This window comes from Centropristis striata, chromosome 19, assembly GCF_030273125.1.
Source record: "Centropristis striata isolate RG_2023a ecotype Rhode Island chromosome 19, C.striata_1.0, whole genome shotgun sequence".
NCBI lineage: Eukaryota > Metazoa > Chordata > Actinopteri > Perciformes > Serranidae > Centropristis > Centropristis striata.
The window spans coordinates 18,282,603-18,309,764 of record NC_081535.1 but is presented as its reverse complement, the minus strand read 5'-3'; the positions used below and the strand labels follow the sequence as shown (position 1 = coordinate 18,309,764).

Here is a 27,162-nt window from a genome sequence, read left to right as displayed (position 1 = left end):
TCAGCTTTGAAGAGTCACATTTGATGTTAGGATGTTTTTTAGTCACAACATCCTCTGATTGGAATTCATACTGACAATGTATAAAAATATAAATCAGTTTTGGCTTAATCAATTAATCTTAAAGGCTTACATAAGAATAAATGAGGTGACTTTTCATAAATTAAGCTTGTGTCCAAAGTTCAAAAGTGACAGTAAAAAAATAAAGTTAAATAAAATATCTGTAAGCCTCTAAGGTTGATCAGAAAAAGAAGAACATGAAGTTTTGAAACTTAACAGCTTATTTTAACTGTATATTAAGCTGCAAATTATTATTTTAATCAAATATTTGTCATTATTGTTTTAATACTGTAACCATAATAACAATGAAATTACAAAATAAAACATGCTATCATCATGCTATACCATTTGAATCTGGAGTAAAGTGTAAAAAAAGAAAAAGTCTGTCTCTTTCTTATTTTGATTTTGTTTTTACCATTTACTCCTTGGTAAATTTGCTTTTTGTTAATGTTATTGGGGCATAAAATATACAATAAATCAAATATAACATTACATTAAAGGGGGCCCTTCACATTTAGTACTGCAATTCCATAAAGTTTGGGGGACTCACAAGGTTAAAAAGATCAAAATGGTCAAAATCAAAGCAGCAGAGGCTAAGAGATCTTGACCTATCCTGACATATTTGTTATTCTTCATTATCTGGATTTTATGCAGTGTGCAGTGCAATAAATAAGATAAGAAGATAAGACAAGGTGAGATAAGATAAGGAAAGGTAACGTAAGATAAGATAAGACAATACTTTATAAATCCCACACCAATTATTGTAGAGCAGATTAAGAAGTGATTGAGTGATAATTAAAAAGGAACAACAATAAAAAAAATTGAAAAGATAAAAAAAATCATAAAGTTCAATACAAAGATAACAAAATAGTTGTTGGTTTTGAAGTATGATTTTGGATGAATATGGATGGCTAGAATAAGAATAAGAATAAGAATAAGAATAAGAATAAGAATTAGAATTAGAATAAGAATAAGAATAAGAATAAGAATAAGAATAAGAATAAGAATGAGAATGAGAATAAGAATAAGACGACGATGATGATGATGATGATGATGATGATGATGGTTTATCCTCACTCCGAAACACCAGGTGGCGGTCCTCCAGCTCTGTTTGCCATCAGCTGTTAAATCTCCATCAGACGAAGAAGAAGAAGAAGAAAGCGGAGAAGGTTGATATGATATTCACGTCCAAGGGAGACCTCACCGGGACGGGACAGGTAACGCAAACCATTTATTTATCTGCGGGGGTTTACAGCCAAGGTAACTTTCATGTCTTTAGGTTTTATTATTATTTGTTCTATAATAACCATGTTAGTATTTTAATCCGACGCTAACGAGCCACGGGAGTGTTTTGCTGAGAGCTGTCAGCCAAGAAGCGGAGGGGCTTGGTCGGCTTTGACAGCCATGGAGCAGACTAGCAACTGCACTGCAGCCAGCGTTAGCTCAGCTGTCACCGCAGATGCAATAATATTGTTACCGGTGTTTTTCAATGACACGGCGGGGACTGCGTTTTAAATCCACACATTTGGTTGTTTATGTCGGTGTAGCGAACAGCTAGCGTTATAATGTCACATTAAGCTATCTGACGCCAGGGATGAAAAACACATAAGGCTACAAAATATTCACAGACGATTCAAAGTAAGAAGCCACACAGCAAGGCAGGATAATTTTACATTAATTAAATTATCCCTGCTGCTAATGCTATTAGCATGAATGCACCGCTCTAACTTCTGACATTGTATAATAATAACGGTGTGTTTTAGCTCACTGTCTCCCCCCCAGCATCGTGAGATAATAATGAAGTTGCTGTCAGACATTATGCAGCTCATATTGTGCTGAATTCATCCATCCAGTGCTAATATTAGCACGGTTTGTGATTAACAGCCATTCATTTATGCATCCATTGTCTAATGCTTATTGTGGTCACTGTTGTTGTGGCAACAGAGCAGCCCAAACGTCTTTTTGGCAACTTCCTCCAGCTTATTGTGGATAACCTCCAGCTGGTCCTTGTCAGGGGAAGAGGTCCTCCCAAATACCTGAGCCTCTCACTGGTGTGTAGATTTAGGCCAGGTATACTCAAGAAACATGTAATTCTAGCTGATACACTGAAATAAAATTGGAGTGACATTTACTTAAAAAAGCTTGGCAAGTTTTTTCACACAGAAAGTGTGATCTTTACTCAAGCTGTTTCTAAGTAATATTTATTTAATAGAATCATTTTTTTTTAATGAAAGTACAAAGTAAATTGCAGATTCATTGATGTCCCTCAATTACATTTTACTTGAAAATATCAACTAATCAAGCCAATGAACTGGTTTAGTGAATATTACTTGGAACGAATTATTCTATTTTAAAGTAAAAGCACTGAATTCATATTTCTTTGTAGAATTTATATAGATGATTGAAATAAAAATTACAGGGTCAAAAAAATCTTTTTTTTCAGTGTATTTTTTTTTTGAGACCGATGCAGATACAGATTTTAAAAGGGGAAAATTAATTGATAGTCATTTTCTGAGGTGGAATGAAAATAGACCTTTTTTATGTGGATTGTGCACCGATTTTTCAACACCCCGCAAAGGTACCCAGAGAGCTACTTTGTCGAACATAAAACTTTCTTAAATAATATTTAACATTGTTATACATTATTACACATTATACAAACAAGGTCAGGCAATTCCATAAATTATAACTAAGAAAAAAAGGAATAAATAGGAATAAAATAAATAGCTAAATAAACATAATTACTGTTCAATTTTAGTCAATTGCTGACTATTGAAAAAAATAATTAAAAAAAGAATAGCTAACATTATATATTATGTGAAAAAAGTTTTCATATCAGACAGCATATACAGATAATATCAGTCAACCAATATATCTGTCAGGCTCTAATCTTAGCCACACTAAACAAATACAGGTACGGGTAAGAACATTGCAAAGCTGTGTGTCTTTTTCCAGTAATATAATATCTTTTGGTCTTTGAATGTTTGTAGGACAAAATAAGTAATTAATAAGAAATGAAGCTCACTATTTTCAAACAAGAGTCTTCAATAAACTGGGCTGCAACTATGGAATATTTATATTATAGATTAACTGCTGATTATTTTCTCGATTAGTGCTACACATTAAACTACAATTTTACTCAAAAATGGACTAGTGCAATATCCAAAATCACAGGAAGATGCAATATTATTATCTTATGTTATTACTATATTTATTTGTCATGGGCAAATTATGTGTCAAAATACTATTCCAATTTTTTGTGGTGCTGCAAGATGTCCCACATCATGATTATACTATAATGGTGAATGTTGATCATTCCCTCAAATATTGTGAATTTACTTTGCAAGTGCGATATCAGTCAAAATAATCGCGATTATATATTTTTTCATATCTTGCAGCCCTTCTAGAAGAGATTGATAATTGGTCTATAAAATATCAGAAAATTCTTTAGAAGATGTCCATCCTAGTTTTTTATTTAAGTCCAAGGTGATGTCTTTGAATGTCTTGTTTTCTCAGTCCAAACCCCAAAAATAATCAGTTTAATATGATATAAAACAATAAAAAAGCAGGAAATCTTCATTGACTAATCGGTATAGCTCTATTGATGAACAGAGAAACAAACAGACATGATTAATCAAAAAAAGAAAAAAACACCTATTAGCTGCGGCCAAGATTTAAATATATTTCATACTTTTTATTAACTGTCGTGGTCCAACGAAGAGCATTTGCTACTATAGCCGATTAGTATTGTAACAACTGTATTTAAAAAGAAGCCTCAAATTTAAAGTTCAGTATGCAGATAGAATAAAGAGAGAATACTCAATAAGTCAGCGATTGTTGCGTCTTACATTGCTGCTGGTTGCTCGCTGGTGGTTGTCTGACCCGAAGAGCCCATTGCTATATCAATGCTTGCTGTTATTTTTGGCCAGAGTGGAAACCATATAGCCCCACAGGCTTCAGGCAAGGCAAGAGAGATGACTGTGGACTCTGGTGGCATGCTTGCATGTTTAGCAGCCTGTAACTAGCATTCTGTCAGTCATAACGGTTTTACACAAGTTTTAACCATAGAAGAAGTCCCAGCCATGACCCAAGAAGACTGCAGATTTCTGTTCTACAACGGAACAGCTGGTTTCAGTTATTTTATCCTCAACCTGTGTGTGTGTGTGTGTGTGTGTGTGTGTGTGTGTGTGCGCGCGTGTGTGTGTGTGTTGCTTAATAGGAACGACAAATTACTTCTTTCATCAGCTCTAGTCTTCTATACAGTTTAGATCTGGTAGAGCGAATGTGGTTTAACTAATGCCATGGGAATGTCATGCAACTGATATTCCCATGAAATCACCCGCTAACATATGAATGCTGACTTCTGTATTATGATTGTTATGGGGACTAGCACGTTTTAACCTGTATGCATGTTTATCAAGGGGTTAAATCCAGTCAAACTCATATCAATAGAGATAGGAATTGATGACTAATTACAAGACATTTACAGTTACTTTTATCAATACTGGAATGTTTTTCTGAAAGTTGCCCATTGCAAAACAATGACTTATAACTCATGCGTCTACACTGGAAACTTTTGACAACAGCGCTGTTAGCAGTGTCTGTAAAATCATAATTTCAAGTAAGGATTGAAACGGCAACAATATGCTAAAACACCTTTCACACAACATGGGCTTTAATTCAAGTAATTGACACTCTACAGCAGAGTGTCATGGCTACTTGGTTTGGTTCTTAAACAGATGCTGTGAAAATATTCCCTAATTTTATTAAGACTCATGTAGTGTTAATAAAACAGTAAACAAAACTAAACATGAATAGGTTTATGCCTACTTTTTTCCCACACAGTTGATTAAGAATCAATAAAGGAATTTATGGGAAGAATTGGACTGATAAGCAAGATCAATAATGGTATTGGTATTAATAGAATATTAATCATTTTTAAGTTCCATTCCTGCACAATATTCACTAAGAAAATGTTTCTGTGAATATGTACGATTTCCATTGAACAGCAGCAACAAACTTGACCTTTATGTGTTTAAAAAACAGACAGACAGACAGACAGACAGACAGACAGACAGACAGTCAGATAGTCAGATAGTCAGACAGACAGACAGACAGTCAGACAGTCAGATAGTCAGACATGGGGGCGAGGTGGAGCTCCAGTGGTCTTTGCAGGAAGATTATATTTCAGTGCGTCAGGGGACCAACTTGGAGACGATGACTATGACTACTGCATTTTGACTGAGACAGATAATATGAATGAATAGGAAGAAGGATCAGATTTTTATCACTTGTGTACCTAATCTCTCAAAGCAGGTTTTGTTCTTTTTCTTTCAATATCAAGTGTATTACCAAGACAGCGTTTTTTAATCTTAGTAATATTGCCAAAATCGGATTTAATCTATCATTGTATGATGCTGAAACTATAATCCATGCATTTGTATTTTTCACTTGATTATTGCAATGTTTTCATCTTTGGGCTTACAACCTTTGGAGAAGATGACAATGTACAATACTGCAGATAAAATATTGACAAAAAATATCAAATTTAACCACGTAACACATTCTGGCCTTCCTTTTGTAGGTTCCTCTTTAACTTATAAGGCCTGCTTGCATAGTCTGGCAACAACCTACCTATCTGAACTCATTACACCATATACACCAGCATGCCATCTTCACTCTCTCAATGCTGATCTTCTTTACATTACTTCAGTTAACAAAAAAATCTGTTGACTTCAGAGCATTTGCCCACAGGACCTTCCGTCTCATGTTAAAGAGGCAGATGTAGTTAATATCTTCAAACCAGGACTAAAAATCTACCTTTATTCCCTTCATTATAGCCTACTCAAGAAGTTAGCCAGGTCCTTAAACCTTTTAACATTGATGTTAAATAAATAATTGATGGACTGGCCATATTATAATATAAAAAATATTTTTTAAGTGTTATTAAACAAAAATCAACCCCTTTGTATTGTGCAACAAACCATCTTGTGAGACAAGTCTCCTCATTAGTGTGGGTGTGTTGGTTAGCTGTTATCATAGGGTGAGCTGACCTATTTCAGTGATACCCACTGGGCCTATGCCACTAGCCTGGATGAACTGTGTGCTGGAAAAGTTCCAACACTAAGGAGAAACCTGACACCTTTACTCTGAATGTACTTGGCAGGAAAATGCATTAGAGGATTGACTTTCAGCTGCAAATGCTGCCTGTAAATTTATAACCAAGATAAAAAAAAAGGCCATTTCATTATGTTAATCAAGCGTGTGGGAATGATATGTGTGAATTTTGTCAATGCCAGTAGACAGCGATCATTAAGTAGCCTTTTAATCATTTTTCCTCTCTGTTTTTTCCAGGTGTATGTCAGAGTATAGATAATGCTCAGACATGGTGCCCTGTCAGACCCATGTGTTGCTGAAGTGGCAGGAGCACTTCAATAGCTCCTGGGCAGCGGAAGACAGTGTACAGACAGCCAGGAGGCATGAAGCTGCTGCGCTCTACAGTAAGCTCCTTCTCAACAAGGAAGTAGTGACTCTGGCTCAACCTGTTCAAGAACTCATCGGCCCACGCCTGCCAGACTTCGAGTGCGAGTCCAGTGCCTCAGCGGAGAAAGAAGAGTACCTGTCATCCCTGCTTCACAGCCAGCGATGGCTGGCTCACCGGATGCTGACGCAAACCTCCTACACCTTGGGCCTCCACCACAGGCTGGTCATCCTCCAGAGGATCTACTACGCACTCCACAGCAAATACCATGATAAATTCCGTGTGCAGCTGCCCTCCCAGTCCACAGACAGCGGCACCGAATGTGGGCAACTTGAGCTGGCCTCAGAGCCCTGCCTGCCGGGGGCAGCATCCAAAGTCAAGTCGGGTACAGATGTTCTGATAGAGATGGGCGTGAGGACAGGTTTGAGTCTGCTCTTCTCGTTACTGCAGCAGAACTGGAGGTACGCAGCCTCCGTGCATCCGGAGTCAGTGCTTTGCAACGATGTGCTTGCCACAGCTTCTTCTGTGCTCACTTCTCTGCCACCGCTCTCACTGGCCAATGAGAATAAGATCCCGTCTGTTGGGCTGGACTGCCTGGCTCAGGTGGCAGACTTCCTGAAGAAGACGTCAGTGAGCAGCGGGACCGGCGGGGCAGACCCGACTGGTCGGAGGTTAGCGCTGGAGCTGCTGCTTGGCTTGGCCATGCAGAGAGGCTCTCTAAAGTTTCTGCTGGAGTGGGTGGAGGTAGCCTTGGCTGCTTCAATGTCTTCATCCACCTCTACACTGTCTTCCACCTCCTCACTGAGCTCCCAGCACTCAGCTGGTGTGGGCTTTGATGTCATCCATCAAACGCTTCTCCAAATGAAGCAATATTCGGTATGTCTTCAATATTCGACCTTTGTTTTTTGTCTCATGTTTTGAGCTGCAATGACGAGTCGATCAATTGATCAGTCAGTTAACTTGCAACTATTTTGATCATTGAATGTGATTCTTAATGGATCAGATTGTTTGATTAGTTTAATATATAACACTAATTCTAGAACACTAATTCTAGGCTATTATACAGACACCATAAATTCTGTTGTTGCTGTTTTATTTAACTCTGCAACTAATGATTGTTTTCCTTATCATAAAGCTGAAAATGTTCTCAACTTATCATCTACAAAGTCAAAATGTCAAAACAAATGCCAGATATAACACTATTATCTTTTTTCTCAATTTTTAAGCAAAAAAAAAGCCAAACATTTACTCGTTTTGCTGTCTTTTTCCTACATGATACTTAACTGAATAACATTGGATTGATGGACTGTTGGATGGATAAAACATACCATTCAAAGACATCTCCTTGGGCTTTTTTCACTATTTTTTGACATTTTATTGACAAAACAATTAATTGAGATAATAACTGGTAGATTAATCAATAATGAAAATTAAAATTAGTTGCAGCCCTACTGTTGTTGCTGCTGGTGTTATTGGAATAATCTTCCTTTAACCGTATGTTCAATTAACTATTCAGTCATTACTGTTGTTATTTACAGTAATCTGATTTACAGACTGATGTCAGCATTTGTCAGGCTACCACTTATTTTAACTTACTTTGTCCTGACATCACATCATTTTTAATTATTAAAAGAGCATGTTCTCTAATATGGATGCATTATTGAGAAAGGCAAACAATGGTTCATGGAAGGAATTCAGAAGTACTGACATCTCAACATGAGTGGTGTTTTCTGCCTGTTGAAAAATAGACTTTGTGGTTGTTCTATAATAGGTAATTTTGCATTGACGTGTTGTGGTTATTTCCAAAGTAATTTGAGATGACTTACATGCACATTCATGAACAGACTGATAAAATGGGAGAATTGCTCTTCACTGCTACATCCATCCTCGCTGCAGGCTGTTCTTTTTATTCGAACAGTCTCATTTCAAGCTTGTAGTGATGCATCAGTGTGCAGATAAGGATTAAGATTGAGCCAGCCTTCCTGCCCTCCCTCTATATGCACATTGAGTCATCCTTTAGCAGGCTAATCAGCTTTGCAATATTTCTGGACAAACGACAACAAGGGCTGGGTATTGCCAACAATCTTATGATTGATTTTGTATGCCATACGCATAATTTGGAGCTCTGCGGTAAATAAATAAAGTCCTGAGAGATTTAACAACATAAAGCCTACTTAAGAACTAGGAACAGAAACATTTTTGCCTTTATGTCTTTGTTGATTTCGTCTTCTGTCTGATCATGCTGTGACATTTTTGCAATTGCAAGTTAGGAATATAATAAAATGATGTCCAAACCAATGTAATATTTACACACAGTGAGCCATAGGTTAAAGTAAAAACAGACAGTTCGTTGAAGTCTAACCTAACTTTTTTTTTGCTTTTCCCAGGGTTTCCGTGGGGACTCCATCAATACTCAGGTGCTGAAGAAGGACGCAGATGGACTTTGTCGACTATCACAGGCAGCTCTCTGCCTGTTTGAGGAGGTAGGACAGATTTCAGTCACATGCTGTAACATATAGGGCACTATTAAAGGAAAAAAATGACACCTTTTATGTGGACGTCCAGGGAGTGTTGGTAGTAAATGTAGTTAATTGTAGAAATAATGCATACTATATTGAGTGAGAAAGCTGATTTATCCTGCTTGTGGATTCGTGTGTACATGTACCGGCATGCATTGCATCTGTCCAAACTAAAAATAGACCCTTCTTGCTTCCAAGTTTCTCACTGTCACGTCAAATGGAGGCACTGGATGCAGGAAGAACAACAGATTTTGCAGCAGTTTCTTAGTCAGTACAATACAGTAGCGTGCACTGAGGAATTTATGGCTTCAATTGAGCACTGATTGGACATCCACATTAAAGGTGGCAAATTTCTCTTTTAAGAACTGTTACAAGATCATAAAAACTTACTTTCCAGTGACTAACCTCACCTGATGGACCTCACTTTCCCTCTTGACAGATCTGTAACCTAGCATCCTACTGCCTGTGCTCCTGCAGCACTGATGCAGCTGCTCCTGGTACAGACAGCGACACAGTCATGGTGTATGTGTGGGGCAGCAACAGCAGCCACCAGCTGGCAGAGGGAACTCTGGAGAAAATCCTGCTGCCAAAGCTGACACAGGGCTTCAGTGATGCTCAAATGGTATGCTTACCCATAAGGATAGCACTAACATTTTTCCACTTAAATAAAAATAATAATCCATGATATTATTTGTATTTTAATGTCCTAATTTTGATCCACCTTGTCTTTCTTTTAGATTGAGGCAGGGCAGTACTGTACCTTCTCAGTGTCTGCAGATGGTTCAGTGAAAGCATGTGGAAAAGGCAGCTATGGCCGTCTGGGCCTGGGGGACTCCAACAACCAGTCAATGCCCAAGAAACTTGTGTTGGAGCCACATAGGAACATGAAGAAGGTGTCCTCCTCAAAGGGCTCTGATGGTCACACCTTGGCCATCACTGTAGAGGGAGAGGTAACATGTTGAAATGACTTATATATGTACTGTTACATATTTCAAATTCAAATAAATTCAAATTCAAAATGACTTAAACTGTGCTGCTGCCTTGGCCAGGACTCTTTTGTAAAAGAGATTTTTAATCTCAATAAGACTTTCCTGGTTAAATAAAGGTTAAATTAAAAAAAATACAAAAATGTAATTATTCTTCCCTGAGGGGAATTTCATTTAGTCTGTTAGCTCTTGAAGAATGAGACAGCCTGATGGCTGTAGGAGCGAAGGATCTTTTGAATCTCTCTGTCCTGCAACAGATTTTATAGGTCTGCAGACAGTAGTTTGGACAGTTTTCCTACCTGATATTTTTTTTTATCACAAATTAGACTATTTCCCCAAAGGTTTTGACCCTCTGAACTCTAAGCAATTTTAGGGATTTTTTTTTGCTCCTGTCACATTTTACTCACTGGGACCTATTTTGCCCTCTCTTCTCTGCTCTAAACAGACGAAATTTCTGTGGAGCTATCACTTTATTTTTTTTCACGTGGCTATTTGTCTTAGCTGAGTCACGTATGGCTTCCAAGTTGTGCCGAGGAGTGCAGAATTTATGCATGATGGATGTGTTCATCACACATGATCATTTAAAAGTAGTAATAGTGTTATTTTAGTATTTTTTTTAAAGGAAAACATGCCTTTCAAATTTACTGGCAGGCTGTGGGGTTCAGAGGGTTAAATAACTAGTTTACAGTAAATTCTTAATAGTGACAAAACCATGCTAAATAAGTCAAACTAACTGAAAGGGTGTGAAAGTCATGATTTACACACTGCTTTTTCACTCACTTCCTCTTCCTCTCTGGTGTGAGTCATAACTGTGAAAATATTTCTTTCAGGTGTTCAGCTGGGGTGATGGAGAATATGGGAAACTGGGTCATGGCAACAGTGCTACACAGAAATACCCAAAAATCATTCAAGGGCCGCTGATTGGCAAAGTAAGCATGCAGAAAACGCTGCTTGTTGGGGGAAAAGATGGATGGGGAATTTAAGCCTTCTTCTTATATTCATACATATTTATTTGAAAAGCCATGGGATTTTACATAATCTTTCATATGTTATGGTGTCTCTGCCAGGTTGTTGTTTGTGTGTCTGCTGGCTACAGACACAGTGCTGCTGTGACTAATGATGGAGAGCTTTATACGTGGGGAGAAGGCGACTTTGGCAGACTTGGTACGCACCTTTTTTCTCACGTTTCTTGTGCTCATTTGTCTCAATATATTCAGAGAAATCCCTCCTCTGGTGTGTTAGCAACAACCTCTGTTGTCCTGTGTTTCTCCTGATCAGGTCACAGTGACAGTCAGAGTCGGAACGTGCCCACGCTAGTGAAGGACATCAGTGGTGTAGGACAGGTGGCCTGTGGCAGCTCCCACACTGTTGCTGTGGCGCAGGATGGACGCACCGTGTGGTCATTTGGGGGTGGGGACAATGGTATGTTGACAGATGATATAAAATTGGATTTTAAGCAGATACAAGTTTTGTTTTTTTCTGGTTATAAAACTGCCTCAATTTAATCCTGATGCTTCTATATGACCTACATAAGCAAACAGGACCATCAGGGGGATGATTGGCTACTGTGTTTCTATATAGTTATTCCTAATGTGTAATGCTTTAAGCCCATCATTTATGATGAAGCTCTGTGTCAACTGGTGCAAATCACACATTGAGTTAAAGGTTTTAAATTGTATCCAAAAAGAAAACACATGTCCATTTCTTTATCTAAAAGATAGTACCATAGTAGCAACATTTGTGCTCTACAGTATCTGAACAGAAATATCTTTAGCTAGTGTGAACTAATTCTGGCTCTGACATGACTCACCCGTGCAGGTAAACTTGGTCATGGAGACACCAATCGTGTATATCGCCCCAAGGTCATAGAGGCCCTGCATGGATTCATCATCAGGAAAGTGTGTGCTGGTAGCCAGTCATCTCTGGCCCTTACCTCTGCAGGACAGGTGAGAATTCAATGTTCACTGCAACTAAAACTGACAAAAAAGCTGAAAAATAGTCAAAATATCTCATCAGTTTTTAAGTAGCACAGCTTAGCAAATTTAAGCTTGTGGAAGGCTTTTATTTTGAAAAAGCATATTAACATCGCTAAGAGAAACTGAACAATTAAGGCAAATGTAGACCAGCAACTTGCATGTTCTGCCAGGTAAAATTACTGTTTTTCTCAATGGAGTCTGGTAGCTTTGAAAAGAGCATAGATAATGTCTTCAGTTACCCCCAACATAAATTTAAACAGGCTATTCTAAATATAAATAGATATAAGGATGGAATAAAAAGACAGAAAGGAGATAAGTAAATTTGTTTTCATTCTTTTTTCTGCAGGTGTTTGCATGGGGTTGTGGCTCGTGTTTAGGATGTGGCTCCTCTGAGACAACCTCTCTGAGACCCAGGTTCATAGAAGACCTGAGTATCACCAAAATCATTGATATCTCATGTGGAGACAGCCACTGTCTGGCTCTGACGCATGGTAAGAGACCTTCAACAGTTATTCAGATGATCAGTTTAAAGAAAAACTTAACCTTGCTTTCAGAATTGTATTTTAAATTTGGTTAAGAATTTTATAGGTTTGTTAATGGGGTATTCAAATTGTGAATATGCTCTGTCTATAAGTTATGCTGTTCTACTTTCATCAGAGAATGAGGTGTATGCCTGGGGGAACAACACCATGGGCCAGTGTGGGCAAGGTCACACTTCAACACCAATTACCAAACCCAAGAAGGTGCTCGGTCTGGAGGGAGTGTCCATCCAGCAAATCACTGCTGGCACTTCTCACAGTCTGGCTTGGACTGCAGTACCAACCGACAGGTAACGCTCAACTCATCTGAAACACATTTAAGCTTTTATTTTCTTAAGTCCATGTCTGCTTTTTGTAACTGTTTTGTAGCTGTGTTTCCTTTGCATTTTGTGAGACATATTCACTTGGTATTCAAATGGTATCTCTGTGTTTTTTCCATCAGCATTGTTTTATACTGCTGAACTTTTGGTTTTCTCGTCTCCCTGTCATCTTAGATCTGACAAGTTTGTGCTTGCACAGCTTTTTTTTAACTCCCTGTTTGTGTTTTCCAGGCAACTGGTGGCATGGCACAGGCCCTTTTGTGTCGACTTGGAAGAGAGCACGTTCACCTATCTACGCAACTTCTTAGAAAGTTACTGTGACGGCATCGGGGATGACACACCCCCTGCCCCATTCTTATGTAAAAGGTATGAAATTAGCACTCTGTTTTGATAATATAACCTATTACAGAAGATCCATGGACTCCCACTCCTCCTAACTGTTTAATCCACACTCCTATTGCTCTGCATGCATTTCTCAGGGACCACCATCAGTTTCTTTTGCTGTGCATGAAGCTGCTATCCATCCACTTGTCCTTGGCCCATGCTGGGGGCACTGGTGCCATGGTGTTGGGAGCTCAGGGCAGACCCCTCAGAAACCTGCTCTTCCGGCTCATAGATACCAACATGCCAGACTCCATACAACAGGTACACTTACAGTCTTACTAGATTCTAATGTTGACATATGACAGGAGGAATTGGAGGAATTCTTGGTGTCGTCTGGGAATGTAAAAACCAAGATAAAAAAGGTGGTTTTGTGCCTTAATTGATGTGTGATGCAGGATGTGAGATATTTTTTATTTGTTGCTTTCATAATGTCATAAGTTAAACTATGGAAGCAGAAAATGGCTGTGCCTGCAGTTTTTAATGGCGTTATCTTGAGATCACAGGCTAATTATTTTATCTCTAGATAACAAAGTTAATTTTCAAGTGAAATGCATTAATTTATGTCTATACATAGACAACAAAATGCAGATCTCTAGATGCTATTTCATTAAAGAATGACTATTATTCTCTTGATATCAAAAATAATTACAGTATGGAGAAAAATGAGTGCCTGGTTGATTTGATCACACCTTATTTCAGCCTTCAGTGTCGTTGTCACGACTGTCGGGAAGGAAATTACCTCTTTTTAATTAACAAGATCTTCTATGATAACGTCATAAAAGAAAATGATTGCAAGCACTGCCTTTCTCAGGGTCCGTCCTAACCATTGATATCCGATGTCTTTTCATCCTCAGGCAGTTCTCAACACGCTGTCCATTGGTGCATCCCTGCTGCTCCCTCCACTGAGGGAAAGGACAGAATTGCTCCTGTCCCTCCTTCCTCAGGGCCCTCAGAGCTTGAATGTCCTCTCCAAAGGACAGGTATGTAGATCCCTAATGTGCCATGTTAAACATTTCCAATGTGTGGTTATAATTGTGCTGGTTATCATGACCATACATGGCTTTTATGCATTTGTGCCTCACTAAATTATTACGCAGGAATGTGTTTTTTTAGGATGTTTGTGTTAATACAGAACACATTTGAACAATTACATTTAAGCTACCTTGCTGCATGGCTTTTCTCATTCCAGATGGTTGGCTATAAACAGCACAGCAGCAACTTGGAGGCAATGTGTGTTGAAGACTGCTTGAATGTTGTGAAAATGTATTTCTCCGCAGAGATGTTTTTGGTGACCTCTCTTTTAAACGATCCAATACCAAACAATTATGTCTTCTTCTTTCCTCTGTATGTTGAAAAGCGTCTGCAGTTAGACATGGTCCTCAGCAGCCTTCAGGATCAGAGCCATGTAGCTTCTCTACTGGGTTACAGCAATTTTGGGGAAGTGACAGCCCTGGGACCCCCCCTGACACCAGCTATGTCAGTCCGGCCACCCTCCTCCAGCTCTGTAGAGGCCTATGACCCTCTGCACTTAGCAGAGGTGCTGCTCAGAACGCTGCTCCTCAGCATAGGCTTTTACACGGTATGGATAATGTGGCCTCTTTATACAAATATTCCCATGTTTTCTGCATACTTTGGTGCATGTTGTTTCCATTTAATTAGAGCCGATGTTCCTACTCTTTCAGTCACTTTCTGTTTTTGTGTGTGTTCATGCAGGAGCGGGCCTTTGGGGAATTGGAGAAAAACAGTGACAAACAGTTATCAAGTGAAAGCCAGGGACAGACTGATCCTCCCTGTCACTTCCACCAGCTGCTGTCTGGACTTCACAAACACCTGCTTGCCCATTGCTTCATCCATTCCAGCCCTGAAGTACACTTCTATTGACAAACATTCAAACCCTAATATTTTCCCCAGAGCTCTGTAGTATGTTTATGTTCACACTAATTTCACTGTTCTGTAGGATGACAGCAGTGTGAAGCTGCTTCGTGAGCATCTTTACCTGCTGCTCCCCTGTGCTGCCGAGACACTCAAGAGATCCACCAAACTGTTGAAGGAGAGTTTCCTGGATAAACAAATAATCAAGAAACTGCACAGTAAGAAGAATGTCTGTTAATAAGCTTGCGTAATCATAACCTAATTTACTCTACTGTCCCACATATTTTTGTTGTTATGCAAGTTGTACCACAAAGTGCTTATATTCACAAAATGTATCCCTGAAAAATAGTTCCTCTGATGTCTTTAGAGGGCAAAATTGGCCAAGTAAAACAAAGTAACATAGAATTATATATTTAGATTATTTTCCACTTTCACTGAGTGAAATCGTTTAACCAAGAACCGTCTTGCCAATGAGGGAAAAAAACACAACACAACACATTGAATTTAATTATTTTCTGTAGATTTTATGCCTTCAAAGCTGCGGTGTCAGAAGGGCAAGCACATACATATATTCTACAAATGATTTATTGTATTATTAAAAAGACATGATTTAATCTTCTACTTTGCTTCTCTTATCTACTGTCTGTCTGTATTACACAGTTATTATCATCAGTCAATCTAATACCCATCTCTTGTCTCAACTCTTGTCCCAGTGGTGTTGTACAACTCAGTGGCTGGCAGCCTGCTGTGCCAAGTAATGTACTCCTTGCTGCTGCTGCCCCTGGGCACGGTTCAGCCACTCCTGAGCGATTTACTGGCCTTGTTGGAGCAACTCAATGACTTCAACAGGTTGCTGCCAGAGACAGGACTACTGGAGGAACAAGAACTTGGGGTGGAGGCTCAGAAACCCTGTTCAGGTCAGAGGAACTTTGATCTACCTTCTTGACCCATAAGTTTGTCATTAGTTTGTTCGTGTTAACAGTCAGGTATAGTTTGACACATTTTTACACTTAAGATTGTACTTACAATAGTATAGATACATTTAAAAATAACATTTGATCTTGCGCACAGATAAAAGTGAAGAAAACACATGCCTTGGACAGCAGCAACAGGAGGAGGAGTCCATGTGGGTTTGGCTGCTGGATCTGGAACGGTCTGTCGCGTTGGCAGTCGGCCGTTGCCTTGGTGGTATGCTGCAAGGCCCGCCGCCCTCACTTCAGGAGAAAACATCAGAGTTCTGGCTATCAAATGTCCTCCTCAGGAACGGGCTTGAAATGGACTTTGAACAGCTGGGTAGGAAAAACATACAGCTTGCTCACCATGATTTGATATCAGCCAATGTCTTGCCAAGTAGATATTGACTGCATGCAATGTCTGTCTCCAGAAAAATATTGCACAATGCCCACAGTGCTTCTGTTTGGAGGCACTAATAACTAAAGCACAATTTTTGCCAATGATGGAAAGAGGATGTGACAGAGACTACGGTTGTCATGATACCAGATTTTAAACTTGTCACAGTACTGGTATAAAAAAATGATATCAATGAATATCTTTTTTGATACTATGGCTAAAAAAAACATAATTCAAACAAAAAATTTAATAATCTCTTTCTTTTTTTAAATTTAAAACCTGCAACCTAGTTTACCTAGCTTCTGTAAACGAATACTATCCAATTTATTGTTAACGGAGATTGTATTGTTTTAAATGTGATTTTGAAAAAGTTTGGAAGTATGGTTACTTTTCACAACCTTAACAATGAGTATTAATAACTAATGCAATGTTTATGATTTTTTTTAATGTTTTATTAGCTAGTTGACTGTAGAGATAGACAAGAAACATGGGGATATAGCAAAGGGGGTGACAAACAAGGAAGTAACCTAATTTACCTCATGTTGTATACAATTTAGACCATGAGGACATAGGGATGGCATAAAGGACATCTTTACCATGAGATATAATTTTATTATACAAATGAGGAAATAAACTTTTCTAAATCTAGTGTTTAAGTTTTACTTGTTCTGTGTCCTATATGTTTCTTTGTCCTGCAGACTGGCTGACTGAGGTGGTACTGCTGGGTAGTACTGATGCCAGGCTGGCAGACCTCAGTGTGAATGATGAAACCAGGACTTTACTGGAACTGGCGCTTGGATCCTCCAGAGGAGCTGCAGGTGGCCTGTGGCGGAATATGGAGGAGTATGCTCACAGCAAAGGTACTTTGGTTTGCACATATCTGTTTGACTGAGATTGACTGAGTCTATAATGTAAATTAAAACAGACAAATGATTAATATTATGCATCTGTATACACATACTTGCTGTGATAATTGCTGCATGACACGTCATAAATTAGATTTTTTATATTTAGGTCTTGAGGTTGTGTGTCTTTTTGTGACCTTGTTGTAATTCAGCTGTGTTGTTGTGCTGTGAAAGCAGAATGGGAGAGTGGAGGCTCTTCAGGCGACTGTTTGCTGCAGACTGTCTGTCGCTGCAGTCTGGCTGCTCTTCTGAAACACACTGGACTGCAGAACGGGGCCTGTTGGCAGGACAGGTCAGTTACACAAATGTAATACCTTTACTGAAATGCCTGTTCCCGTTGTGTAAGATCCATACTGCAATGCTGATCAATGCTCTGTCTACTTTATGTATCCACTCTACCTTGAAACAGATATGAGCCCTGTGAGATTCTGTTGGATGTCTATGAAACTGTTTACAAAATCCGTAGCATTCTGTTGACCCACAAAAACTCCCCAAGAATGTCACAAGTGCAGACTGCTGTCAAACAGGTACCATAAATAAAATGACTACACTTTATGTCATAACCAAATTGTATGTAATGCAGCTGTTAAACTATTTTAGAACAAAACAGAGGGATTTATTACCAAGATATAGTTTAATAATTGTTCTGTAAATATTACAGCAAAATAGTGCTTTGTTGGATTGATTAAAATTACTACTAAAAAGCCATTTTCTCATTATATATTCTACCACTAAACTAAATAATATATTGTGATGTAAAATGGGAAAAAATGGTTACATTTAGTTCACACATTTCTTGTATTGCAGACCCCCCAATCTCCACAAAGTCCCGAAGCAGACATGCAGGAGCCAGGCACCTCAGTGGAGCAGGTGGGAAAGGATCATGAGCAGCAGTCAGTAGGTCACTGCAGCCGGGAGGTCCAGGTTCCCCAGTCCCCCACAGCAAACCACAACCAGGAGGAGGTCACAGAGGAGGACACATTTGGCAACAGCCGTATGTACCTGTCAGGTTAGAAATGTATATCTCTATTTCTGACCTTTCTACAGCAATGTTAAAGCAACTACAAGGAGCTTTTGACTGGTTCGGAAACAGTCTCCTACTTGAGCAAACAAGACCATTAGTGAGCAAGCTGGCTTTTTGTATATGGTTATTCTTAATGCCTGTCCCCGGGTTGTGAAGTTAGACAAAACAACTGACGGCACACAGACACAAAGAGCCTTTGTTTTCATTTTCCAAAGCAAATTTTGGCAGTGAGTAATACGTTAGACAGTAAAAAGGAAGCAGGAGGAGATTTTTCTTTTCAAGAATTTTATTTTTGCCGTTACATTTTGAGGTTATGGCTGATATTGGGGCAGGATCAGTGAACAGAAAAAGGAAAGAGTTGACTGAAGAACAAAAAAAAAGCCCGACAGTAATAGAACGCAATCTATTGTCGGATAATTCGATATTCAGAGAATTCACAACTGATTCTGAATTGGCCCTTTTCCTCCTAGACAGGTATGCAAAATGTCTTTTTTTATTACTGAAATACATTGCAAGATGTTGTTTTTCTTCAAAATATAAATTTACATTGGTGGCCAGAACAATTTTGCTTGTTTCACCATCATCATATTGCAGTTATTAATCTTCTATAGCCACAAATAGATGCATTAACTCAATGCCATGTGTCCTGCAGCTGGATTTAAAAAGAAAAAATAGCGTTTTAGTATGTTGTCTTTATTTTGCTGGCTTCCTAAACAAAAGCATACGCTAACCAGATCGCTAAGATCTTCTGCCAAAATCATCAGCAAATGAATATTTCTTGTAGTTGCTTTAATTTATTTTGGTATCTTAATACGTATCGGCAGACAGACCATGACAGAAATACACACACATGCACACAAGTCATTCATGTCATTCAGACACATGTGATCCTTACATGTCCTTCCTGTGTCTGCAGAAGTCCTGGAATCATTCATGGCCACCCGGGAGGCCATGCAAGTACAGCAGAACGTGACGGTGTACGAATCGTTTGGCACCTCGACCCTCCCCAGCAGCATGGAGAGCCCCGTCAGCCCCGATCGGGAGCTAGATCCCGCGCAGCAATGGGACAAGCAGAGGGAGTCTGAGGAAAGCTTGTCTTTCCCTGCCGCCTGCCATCTGGTGGTGTCCCGCTGTCTCTTCCTCCTGCTTGGGGTCAGGCCAGCTTGTGTGGAGCCCAGCGAAAGGGAGAACAGTCCAACTGTAAACACTGGAGCAAGGTAGAGTTAGTGTAAGGCAGCATTGTTTTTTTTGTTGTTTTTTGTGAAATGTTTTTTGCACTAACTGTCTGCATCACTTGTAGGAAATCACAAGCAGAACTCTTAACGACGGCTGCTGATGGCCGAAAACAGGTGAGTCTTATACTGAAGCAAAGTTTGGCCCCACGCCTTCATATCAGCGCTAATGTGTTGTCTTTGTTTTACTTAGTCTGACCAATCCAAAAACTCAGTGGGAACTTCCAAGAATAAAATGGGTAGGTGGAATATGTTTACTCCTAAATATTTGATCTGTTCATGCATTTGAAAACTACAGTCATGCATTTTAGGAATATATTAGCAGAGAATTAGATGAGAAGATCAATACCACTCTCAGATATATGTCTGCTATAAGGCTTGAGCCAGCAACTAAGGTTAGCTTAGAATAGACAGAGATAAACATTTTTAAATGAGTCTCTTATTGTACATTTCCTGTTTTGAGTACAACTTATTTAGATTAATTTCCTTTTTTTGTCAGTGAGAAAAATCACACCAAGTTTTTTCATGCAGAAATGAATACTGAAAGATAACCGATGTAAGAGGTGTTGAAAATAATAAAATACTGGCCTTAATTCTTCTGGTCTGTCTGTTTCAGGTTTACCTCTTTGTTCTCTGGGCATCATGAAAGACGCTTGGGATCGCCTGCGGCAGTGTATCAGCCCAACCACCAACATGTCCCACTATGGCAACAACACTTTGCCTATTCTTAACCAGGTGTACCATTTTGTCTGTGGGAGCCTCATCCCTGTGTCCCCCTCACCAACATTACCGAGTGGACAGACTTGTAGTTATGCAGATCCTAAGGCCATTACGTTTGCTATACTGCAACAGCAACAGAGGGCTGAGGTAAGAAAATGTTTCTTTTTTTTTTTGTAACATTTTACAAGTGTTTCACACACCTGCAGTTATTTGTTATTTGTCGGTTTTCATCTTGTTTTAAGTGTTTTAACCCTTGTGTCTCACATTAAAAATGTTGTTGATGATGTTCTTGGAGGATAAAAGCTTTCAAAATAGCTCTTGAACTATCTATAAATATTATATTTTACTTTCATGGAGTTACATTTTTTAACCAACTTCAGTCCTAACTGCCAAGTAAATTTTCATTTTAGTAACTGTAATTCTTTAAATGCCAGTTTTAAGATAATGTCAGACGCACAAAAATGAAATTGTTATTGATATTTAATGTACGAGGGGGAAATGCTGGGATAATTTATATTTTTTCAGTCTGGGATAAACAAATGATGAGAAACAACATTGATTTTGATACATTGCACCAAACACTGCAGCACTTCATAATACAACTTCAGGGAAACAGAATGTTTTTGTCCCATTGGGCAAAAATGAGAAAATGGCTCAATCTGGTGGAAAATATTTTTGAAAAAACTACAATTTTGAAGCCAGGGCCACATATTAATAAGCCTGATATAACAGAATGTGTGATTTTATGCTGAGCTAAGGGTGGAATTTCAAAATCAGGGGAAAGAAAGTCACACATTATTTTAAAATTACATTAAAAATGTCTGTCATGAGGCACAAGGCTCCTGTCTCATCTTATTAATGTAATCGAAGTAATCAGCCACACTGGTTTTAGTATATGTGGAAATAATTAAAACTATGCAAGAACAATGCAAACTGCAGTGCTGGGAATTAGAGTATTTCTGTGTCCTATGAATGCACTTCAAGGTCTTAACTAATTCCCAACTGTCCTCTTTGTCGTGATCAGCTGCGTCTGGAGGCCTTGTGTCAGATGTCGTCCTTCCTGTCTAAGATGGAGGAAAAGAGCAGCGGGTTCACCGTGTCCCCTCAGTTTCCTGCATTGCTGCAGTCCGTGCAGCTTCAGTTCCTCTCTGGATGCTTTGCTTTGGGAACTCAAATCATTGGCTCTCACTCTGGAGTTAATTACGAGATGCAGCATTACATGGTACATCTAGTAATCATGCTGTCACAATGTTTGCGTAGATGTTTATGAAAGCTGGAAAGAAAGAATGAATATTTATTTTTAAGCCAGATGGAAAGAGGAGAATTGCTGAATATTGTTTCATTTGATATGTTTGTTCCACATTAACATTTTGTTGTATAAATGACTCTCTAATCCCTTTTATTTTAATCCAGTCTGGTACACATTCAGCTTCTATGGACACACAAAGAGAGCTGCAGTCTGCTGCCCACACCTTCTACCAGCAGGTGGTGTGTGTCCTCAAACAGAGGGTCCTGTTGGAGAAACAACATCCAGGTTTGTTTGTTACTGTTTCACACGTTTAAACACACTGGCCCTCATTTATCAAACAAGTGTAGAAACGAGCACAGATCTGATCGTTTATTTGGTCTTACGACAGGGTTCATGTGGGATTTATCAAACATTCGTATCTCTCCAATCACAGTGTAAAAATGATCGGCTGTTGATAAATGTGGCAGCTCGAAACAAGCGTATTTTAAATACCACGCCCTAATATATACCTGATTCAGATGGCTCGCCTCCAGAGTTTACGACACCAAAGGACACAATACGGCCAAAAAGAGGATTTTTTCCCCTCCTAAAGTCAACTTTATTAGCAAAGTGCACCTTTACAAATAACAACAGAGGCAAAATAGACATATTACAGAAATACACAGCGACGGAGGTTTATGAAATAAAAGTACTTATAGTTATAAACTCAAACAAGTTCACTGAATATTTTTTACATTTGGAGCATGGATTTAAACATTTCACAGCTTTTTGGTTGAAGGAGATAAACAATGTTTTAAAGTACATAACACTTTTGTTTGGCAGCATAAAAAGCGAAAAGGAAGTAAATCAGTGCTGCTGTCAGCAGAGTAGCGGACTATTAAACTCCCGGCGAAGTTTGAGTAATTAATTAATACACTGTGATATATAAAGCCTAATAATCTATATAAAAATCCGAATATTGCTATTATTATGACGGAGATATCTTATTCACCTCTTTACATTTACTAAGAATGATGTCCTAGTCAGAGGTGTGTGTGGCAGCGTGATTGGAAATGTTTCTATTCGGGCACCACCGCTGGTGAAGGAGACGCTGACGCTCCGGTGTCCAGCAGGATAATAATAATAATAACGGTAAATAGCAGAAGACAACATTAAATAGCCTCGGCGCTTATTCTGATTAAAGAATTTCAGGGTGTATTTATTTTAAATTATGTTTAAATGATACATGATGTAGTCTAAACATGTTTTGCTTTGTCACCATTAAAAAACAAAACGCCAAAGAGTTTGATCAGCTCCAGGCATCGATACCATAGTCTAAGATCAATTCTCCGACTCTGACGTGTCGACTTCACGCTGACTCAAATTTGCGTACACGAGCTGAGAGCAGACGTGAGATCTGATCGTACCCTCCGCTCACGTCCAAATTGATAAATGCCGAGGCTTGCATAGAAATGATCTTACGCCCACTTTACGCTCACTTCCTGACATACGCTCGTTTGATAAATGACGGCCATTATGCTTTCATTCGTACTTCCCTGTACAACTCCCTGTCTCAGCAGTTTTGCATGTAGTTGAGATTATGCTTCTATCATGCCAGGTTCCTGCCAGCATCTCCTCCTTGCCACAATGTTTGCACTGAATTTCTGCTACCAGCCAGTGGACCTGGTACTGGTCATCAAATGTGGCATCCTGGAAATCCTTTCCATGCTGACCAACAACAGCTGTGCTCTGATGAACCAGGGCTGGTTTGCAGCCTCTAAATCTGGATCCATGCTGCTAAGTGGGGCTGTTAAACTAGCTTGTGCCCGTCTTCTTCAGATATTGACTGTGGCTGCAAGGTAAGAATGAAAAAAAAACGTACATGGCTAAAATAAAGTGTGAATAACTAATTGAAAATACACTATACACTAACAATATACAATTGTTCACATTTGCATAACAAATGTTCCTGTGCTCTCAGCTCCTGTGAAGATTTGCTGCCTATGGATGTATCCCATGCTCTGATGGAAGTGATGTGTGAGCAGCTCCAGAATATCCTGTATACTTTCAACCAACAGCAGGCAGCAGAGAGAGGAACAGCTGAGGGCACGGATCTGGACTCCAGCAGCAAGAGCGCAAATCTAATTGGTGTTTAGCTATATTCAACTTCACTGAAATATTTGTCACAAAGACCACAATGAAATATGTTTTTTTTTTAACAGATGTTGCCTCTGTAAAGCTTTTTTTTTTGTTCTCTTTTTTTAGGAGTGGAAAGCAGCAAAGTGGTTGAATCCCAGCTTGCAGATTTCTTGGTGTTTTTAAGACGTGTATTGTCATTAAGAGTAATGAAAAGACTTTCTACTTTTGTCAAATGGATTGATCCACTCATGGCCATTATTTCACACAAGTGCTCTTCAGGTAAGACACCTAAAAATAATGATTAAAGACAGCATTGATGTTGTTAACAGAATAGTTTGTTTTAAATCCTTTTAATTCACAACCCCTGTCCTTTTTTCAGGATCTCCTTGTTTCCAGAACCTTCGAACGAAGCTTTTGGCCTTCCATGTTTTAGAAAGACTGTTACCTTCTTGTTCTGAACCTGTTCAAATTCAACAGGTATGATTCATACATTCAACACAACTGTGAATGTGATAATCAAGATGTTATCCATGACATTTTTTCTTTTCTCTGTTTTCTTGCAGATTGTTAAACAACTCTTTCAGCTTGTGTCTGTTTACATGTGGAAGGAACCATTAGAGAAGAACCACGAGGAGACGGCTGAAAAAGAAAAGGGGGTAATGCAGTAGTTTTTCATAACTGTGGAAAAAGTTTCTCGATTCCCTAATATGAGCACTCGGTGGTCTCTGCAAGTTCCTGAGACTTTCTTTCAGTAATAATAACATTTAAAGAAATAGTTTGGGTTTTTTGTGGAATGGTATAGATATCCATAGTCGGTGTATTACCTACAGTCAGCAAACTACCACTACAGTCATGTCTTGCATAATAATCTGCACACATGTTGTCACATTGTCACTTATTTTTGGCCTAGAAAAAAAAATCGGCTAAAATCAAACAGTAATTTCATATGAAAAGGTTTGAGCTATTCCAACATTAAACTTATGTAAAAGTAAGACAAATTTTTCCTGCAAACCCTTTAAATTAAGTTGTGGTTACTGATTAATTCCTCCCGTTTTCTTGAATTTAAATGGTATAAATTACCTGCTAGCCTAAGCTTTGTGTTCACATTTACATCAAAATGTTTCCAAATAACAAGCCAATCACAACCCTCATAAGAATACCAGGAGTTGGAGGAGTTGATCTTTTTTGACATTTATGAATGATCGCAGGAATCCAAGACTTAGAAAATGAATGCAATGTTTAGGAAGAAGTGAAATTCTCTCCTGGCAGTAATGAAATTGAAAACAGCAGGGCGACTTGCTAGAACAGATGGGCTTGTTCTCCATGGTGAGGGTGGGAGGACACGTGGGAGAGGATGGGGAAAAAAAACAAATTTAATTAGTGTCAGATTACAAAGAGCATGAATTTAAAACACAACCCTACAGTATAATGTGATAATTATTATTTCTAATCACTGCTAATTTATTCACACTCAGACTATGTCAGCCAGTTAGTTAGTTATAATTGTTTTTATAAATCTGTAAGCCTTTCCATTTTCTTTTGACTGTCAGGGTTTTACATTCTATTGGTGTCTGTAATTCATAAATTCTATCATAATAATAATCATAATACTGTTTCTTAAATATATGTTTTTATCTGTTTACAGCACACTTAACAGAAGTAAAAGCTTGTGATAAATTCTGTATTTAGACTGTTTTTCAAAGACACTATTGTAGCAGACTTAAGTTCATGTAAGGCTCTTAATGTACTTTATAAACTGCAAAGTATTATTACTATGCTATTGCACATTGCAATTTTTATTTATTCGTTCAGTTGATGAAGAATGCTGCTAAACGGTGCATTTTACCCCACTCTCTTCCTGTTTTGCAGAACCCTGGCAGCTATGATGAATGTATTCCCATTGGAGATTTTTCCTTTGACCCACACAAGATAATCTGCTGTTCCTTGGAGAGTGGGAACATCCTGTCCCATGGCTCAGGAGGGAAAGGTTACGGCCTGGCAACCACTGCCATCACATCTGGCTGTTTCATCTGGAAGGTAAGGACTAGTATCTACATCAATGAAAACACATTCATACAGCTATTCTTCTTTTAATCATAACCAAACATAAACATAACCAAAACTTCTCTCCTCAGTTCTACATTACCAAAGAGAACCGAGGCAATGAGGGCACGTGCATTGGTGTTTCACGCTGGCCGGTCAGAGATCACAACCACCACACCACCACGGACATGTGGCTATACCGGGCCTATAGTGGCAACCTGTACCATGGAGGAGAACTGGTCCGCACGCTTCCTTCCTTCACCCAGGGTGACACCATCACCTGCGTCCTGGACATGGAGGCTCACACCATATCATTTGCTAAGAATGACAAGGTCTGAATAGATATTCATAGTCAGAATTTAGGGATTTTACTCTTATTGACGTCCGGGTTTTTGAGCAATCTTTTGCCTTTTTCTGTTTTTTCTGCCAGGAGCCAAAGTTGGCATTTGAAGGTGTGGTTGCCTCTGAACTGTATCCCTGTGTGTTGTTCTACAGCAGTAATCCTGGAGAGAAGGTACTCTAAATACAATACTATAGACACTTACTCCCCATCTTTGAAATCTACATGTAGGCATTGGGTGTATCATACAGTGGGTTTCTATTTTGCTTAGTCATGTGTAAAATAAAGAAGATGGGTTTTCTTTGGTGTTCCAGGAAAAGTAGTTAAAACTCCACATACAGTGATTTTATTGACAATATTTTGAGGTGCAGCATAACTGTGCCTCCATATTTCTAACAGGTGGCGCTGCGGGACCTCCAGATGCGAGGCATGCCCAGTAACCTCCTTCCAGGGGAGCCTCTGTGCAGCCCTCGCACCACGGTGCTGCTGGAGTCAACGCTGCACCTCCTCCGGAGGCTCCATCAGTGTGACCAGTGGACCTCGCACATCAACCACTACATCCACACCCACCTGGAACTCATCGGTCCACTGCTGAAAGAGGAGGACTTAGGAATCTTCAATCCAGGTCAGAAACCACTATTGCAGTAGTCACTTATGGCAAGTTTAGCCTGTTTTTGTTTGTTAAAAGACCTTGATTATATTTAATTAAAAACACTGCAGCACAGGAAATCTTTATGTCTTCATCTGTCTTTCAAATACAATTCACAGTATCAACAGAAAAGCAAATGTGTTATTACAAATATACTCAGTATTCCTAAATCGTGCATCAGCCTTCACCAGGCTTAAATGAACTTCCTTGTCAGTCAGACTTGTGTGATGCTACCACTTAAGATTTTAATAGGCCTATCCATCACAATAGATACAGCACCCTCCCTGAGGTACCCAGTTTAATTTTATCTTTGACCAAATTAGGTTTCACATTATCATTCAATGATGAAAATGAAGTAGGCAATCCCTGTCCACCACAAAAGGGCTACAGTGGACCAA

General features: G+C 39.0%; 1 protein-coding gene across 1 annotated transcript in view; it reads left to right on the top strand.

Moving 5' to 3' along the window:
- The first annotated feature begins 1,212 nt into the window (after positions 1–1,212).
- The window catches only part of LOC131992169 (probable E3 ubiquitin-protein ligase HERC1), a 51,791-nt gene continuing 25,841 nt past the window's right edge, over positions 1,213–27,162 (top strand). The window contains exons 1-38 of the mRNA XM_059357644.1: positions 1,213–1,274; positions 6,412–7,414; positions 8,926–9,021; positions 9,497–9,679; positions 9,795–10,007; positions 10,874–10,972; positions 11,111–11,207; positions 11,322–11,465; positions 11,862–11,989; positions 12,366–12,510; positions 12,677–12,848; positions 13,110–13,244; positions 13,358–13,523; positions 14,117–14,242; positions 14,620–14,841; positions 14,976–15,128; positions 15,220–15,352; positions 15,848–16,051; positions 16,206–16,427; positions 17,183–17,344; positions 17,567–17,681; positions 17,799–17,916; positions 18,197–18,398; positions 19,330–19,630; positions 19,714–19,762; positions 19,839–19,884; positions 20,262–20,512; positions 21,390–21,587; positions 21,779–21,899; positions 23,212–23,452; positions 23,575–23,741; positions 23,859–24,011; positions 24,112–24,209; positions 24,296–24,388; positions 25,602–25,769; positions 25,868–26,107; positions 26,206–26,289; positions 26,515–26,740. Coding sequence (XP_059213627.1) covers positions 6,443–7,414; positions 8,926–9,021; positions 9,497–9,679; positions 9,795–10,007; positions 10,874–10,972; positions 11,111–11,207; positions 11,322–11,465; positions 11,862–11,989; positions 12,366–12,510; positions 12,677–12,848; positions 13,110–13,244; positions 13,358–13,523; positions 14,117–14,242; positions 14,620–14,841; positions 14,976–15,128; positions 15,220–15,352; positions 15,848–16,051; positions 16,206–16,427; positions 17,183–17,344; positions 17,567–17,681; positions 17,799–17,916; positions 18,197–18,398; positions 19,330–19,630; positions 19,714–19,762; positions 19,839–19,884; positions 20,262–20,512; positions 21,390–21,587; positions 21,779–21,899; positions 23,212–23,452; positions 23,575–23,741; positions 23,859–24,011; positions 24,112–24,209; positions 24,296–24,388; positions 25,602–25,769; positions 25,868–26,107; positions 26,206–26,289; positions 26,515–26,740 — 6,643 coding nt within the window. The 5' untranslated portion in view covers positions 1,213–1,274; positions 6,412–6,442. The remainder of the gene's footprint in view (positions 1,275–6,411; positions 7,415–8,925; positions 9,022–9,496; positions 9,680–9,794; positions 10,008–10,873; positions 10,973–11,110; positions 11,208–11,321; positions 11,466–11,861; positions 11,990–12,365; positions 12,511–12,676; positions 12,849–13,109; positions 13,245–13,357; positions 13,524–14,116; positions 14,243–14,619; positions 14,842–14,975; positions 15,129–15,219; positions 15,353–15,847; positions 16,052–16,205; positions 16,428–17,182; positions 17,345–17,566; positions 17,682–17,798; positions 17,917–18,196; positions 18,399–19,329; positions 19,631–19,713; positions 19,763–19,838; positions 19,885–20,261; positions 20,513–21,389; positions 21,588–21,778; positions 21,900–23,211; positions 23,453–23,574; positions 23,742–23,858; positions 24,012–24,111; positions 24,210–24,295; positions 24,389–25,601; positions 25,770–25,867; positions 26,108–26,205; positions 26,290–26,514; positions 26,741–27,162) is intronic.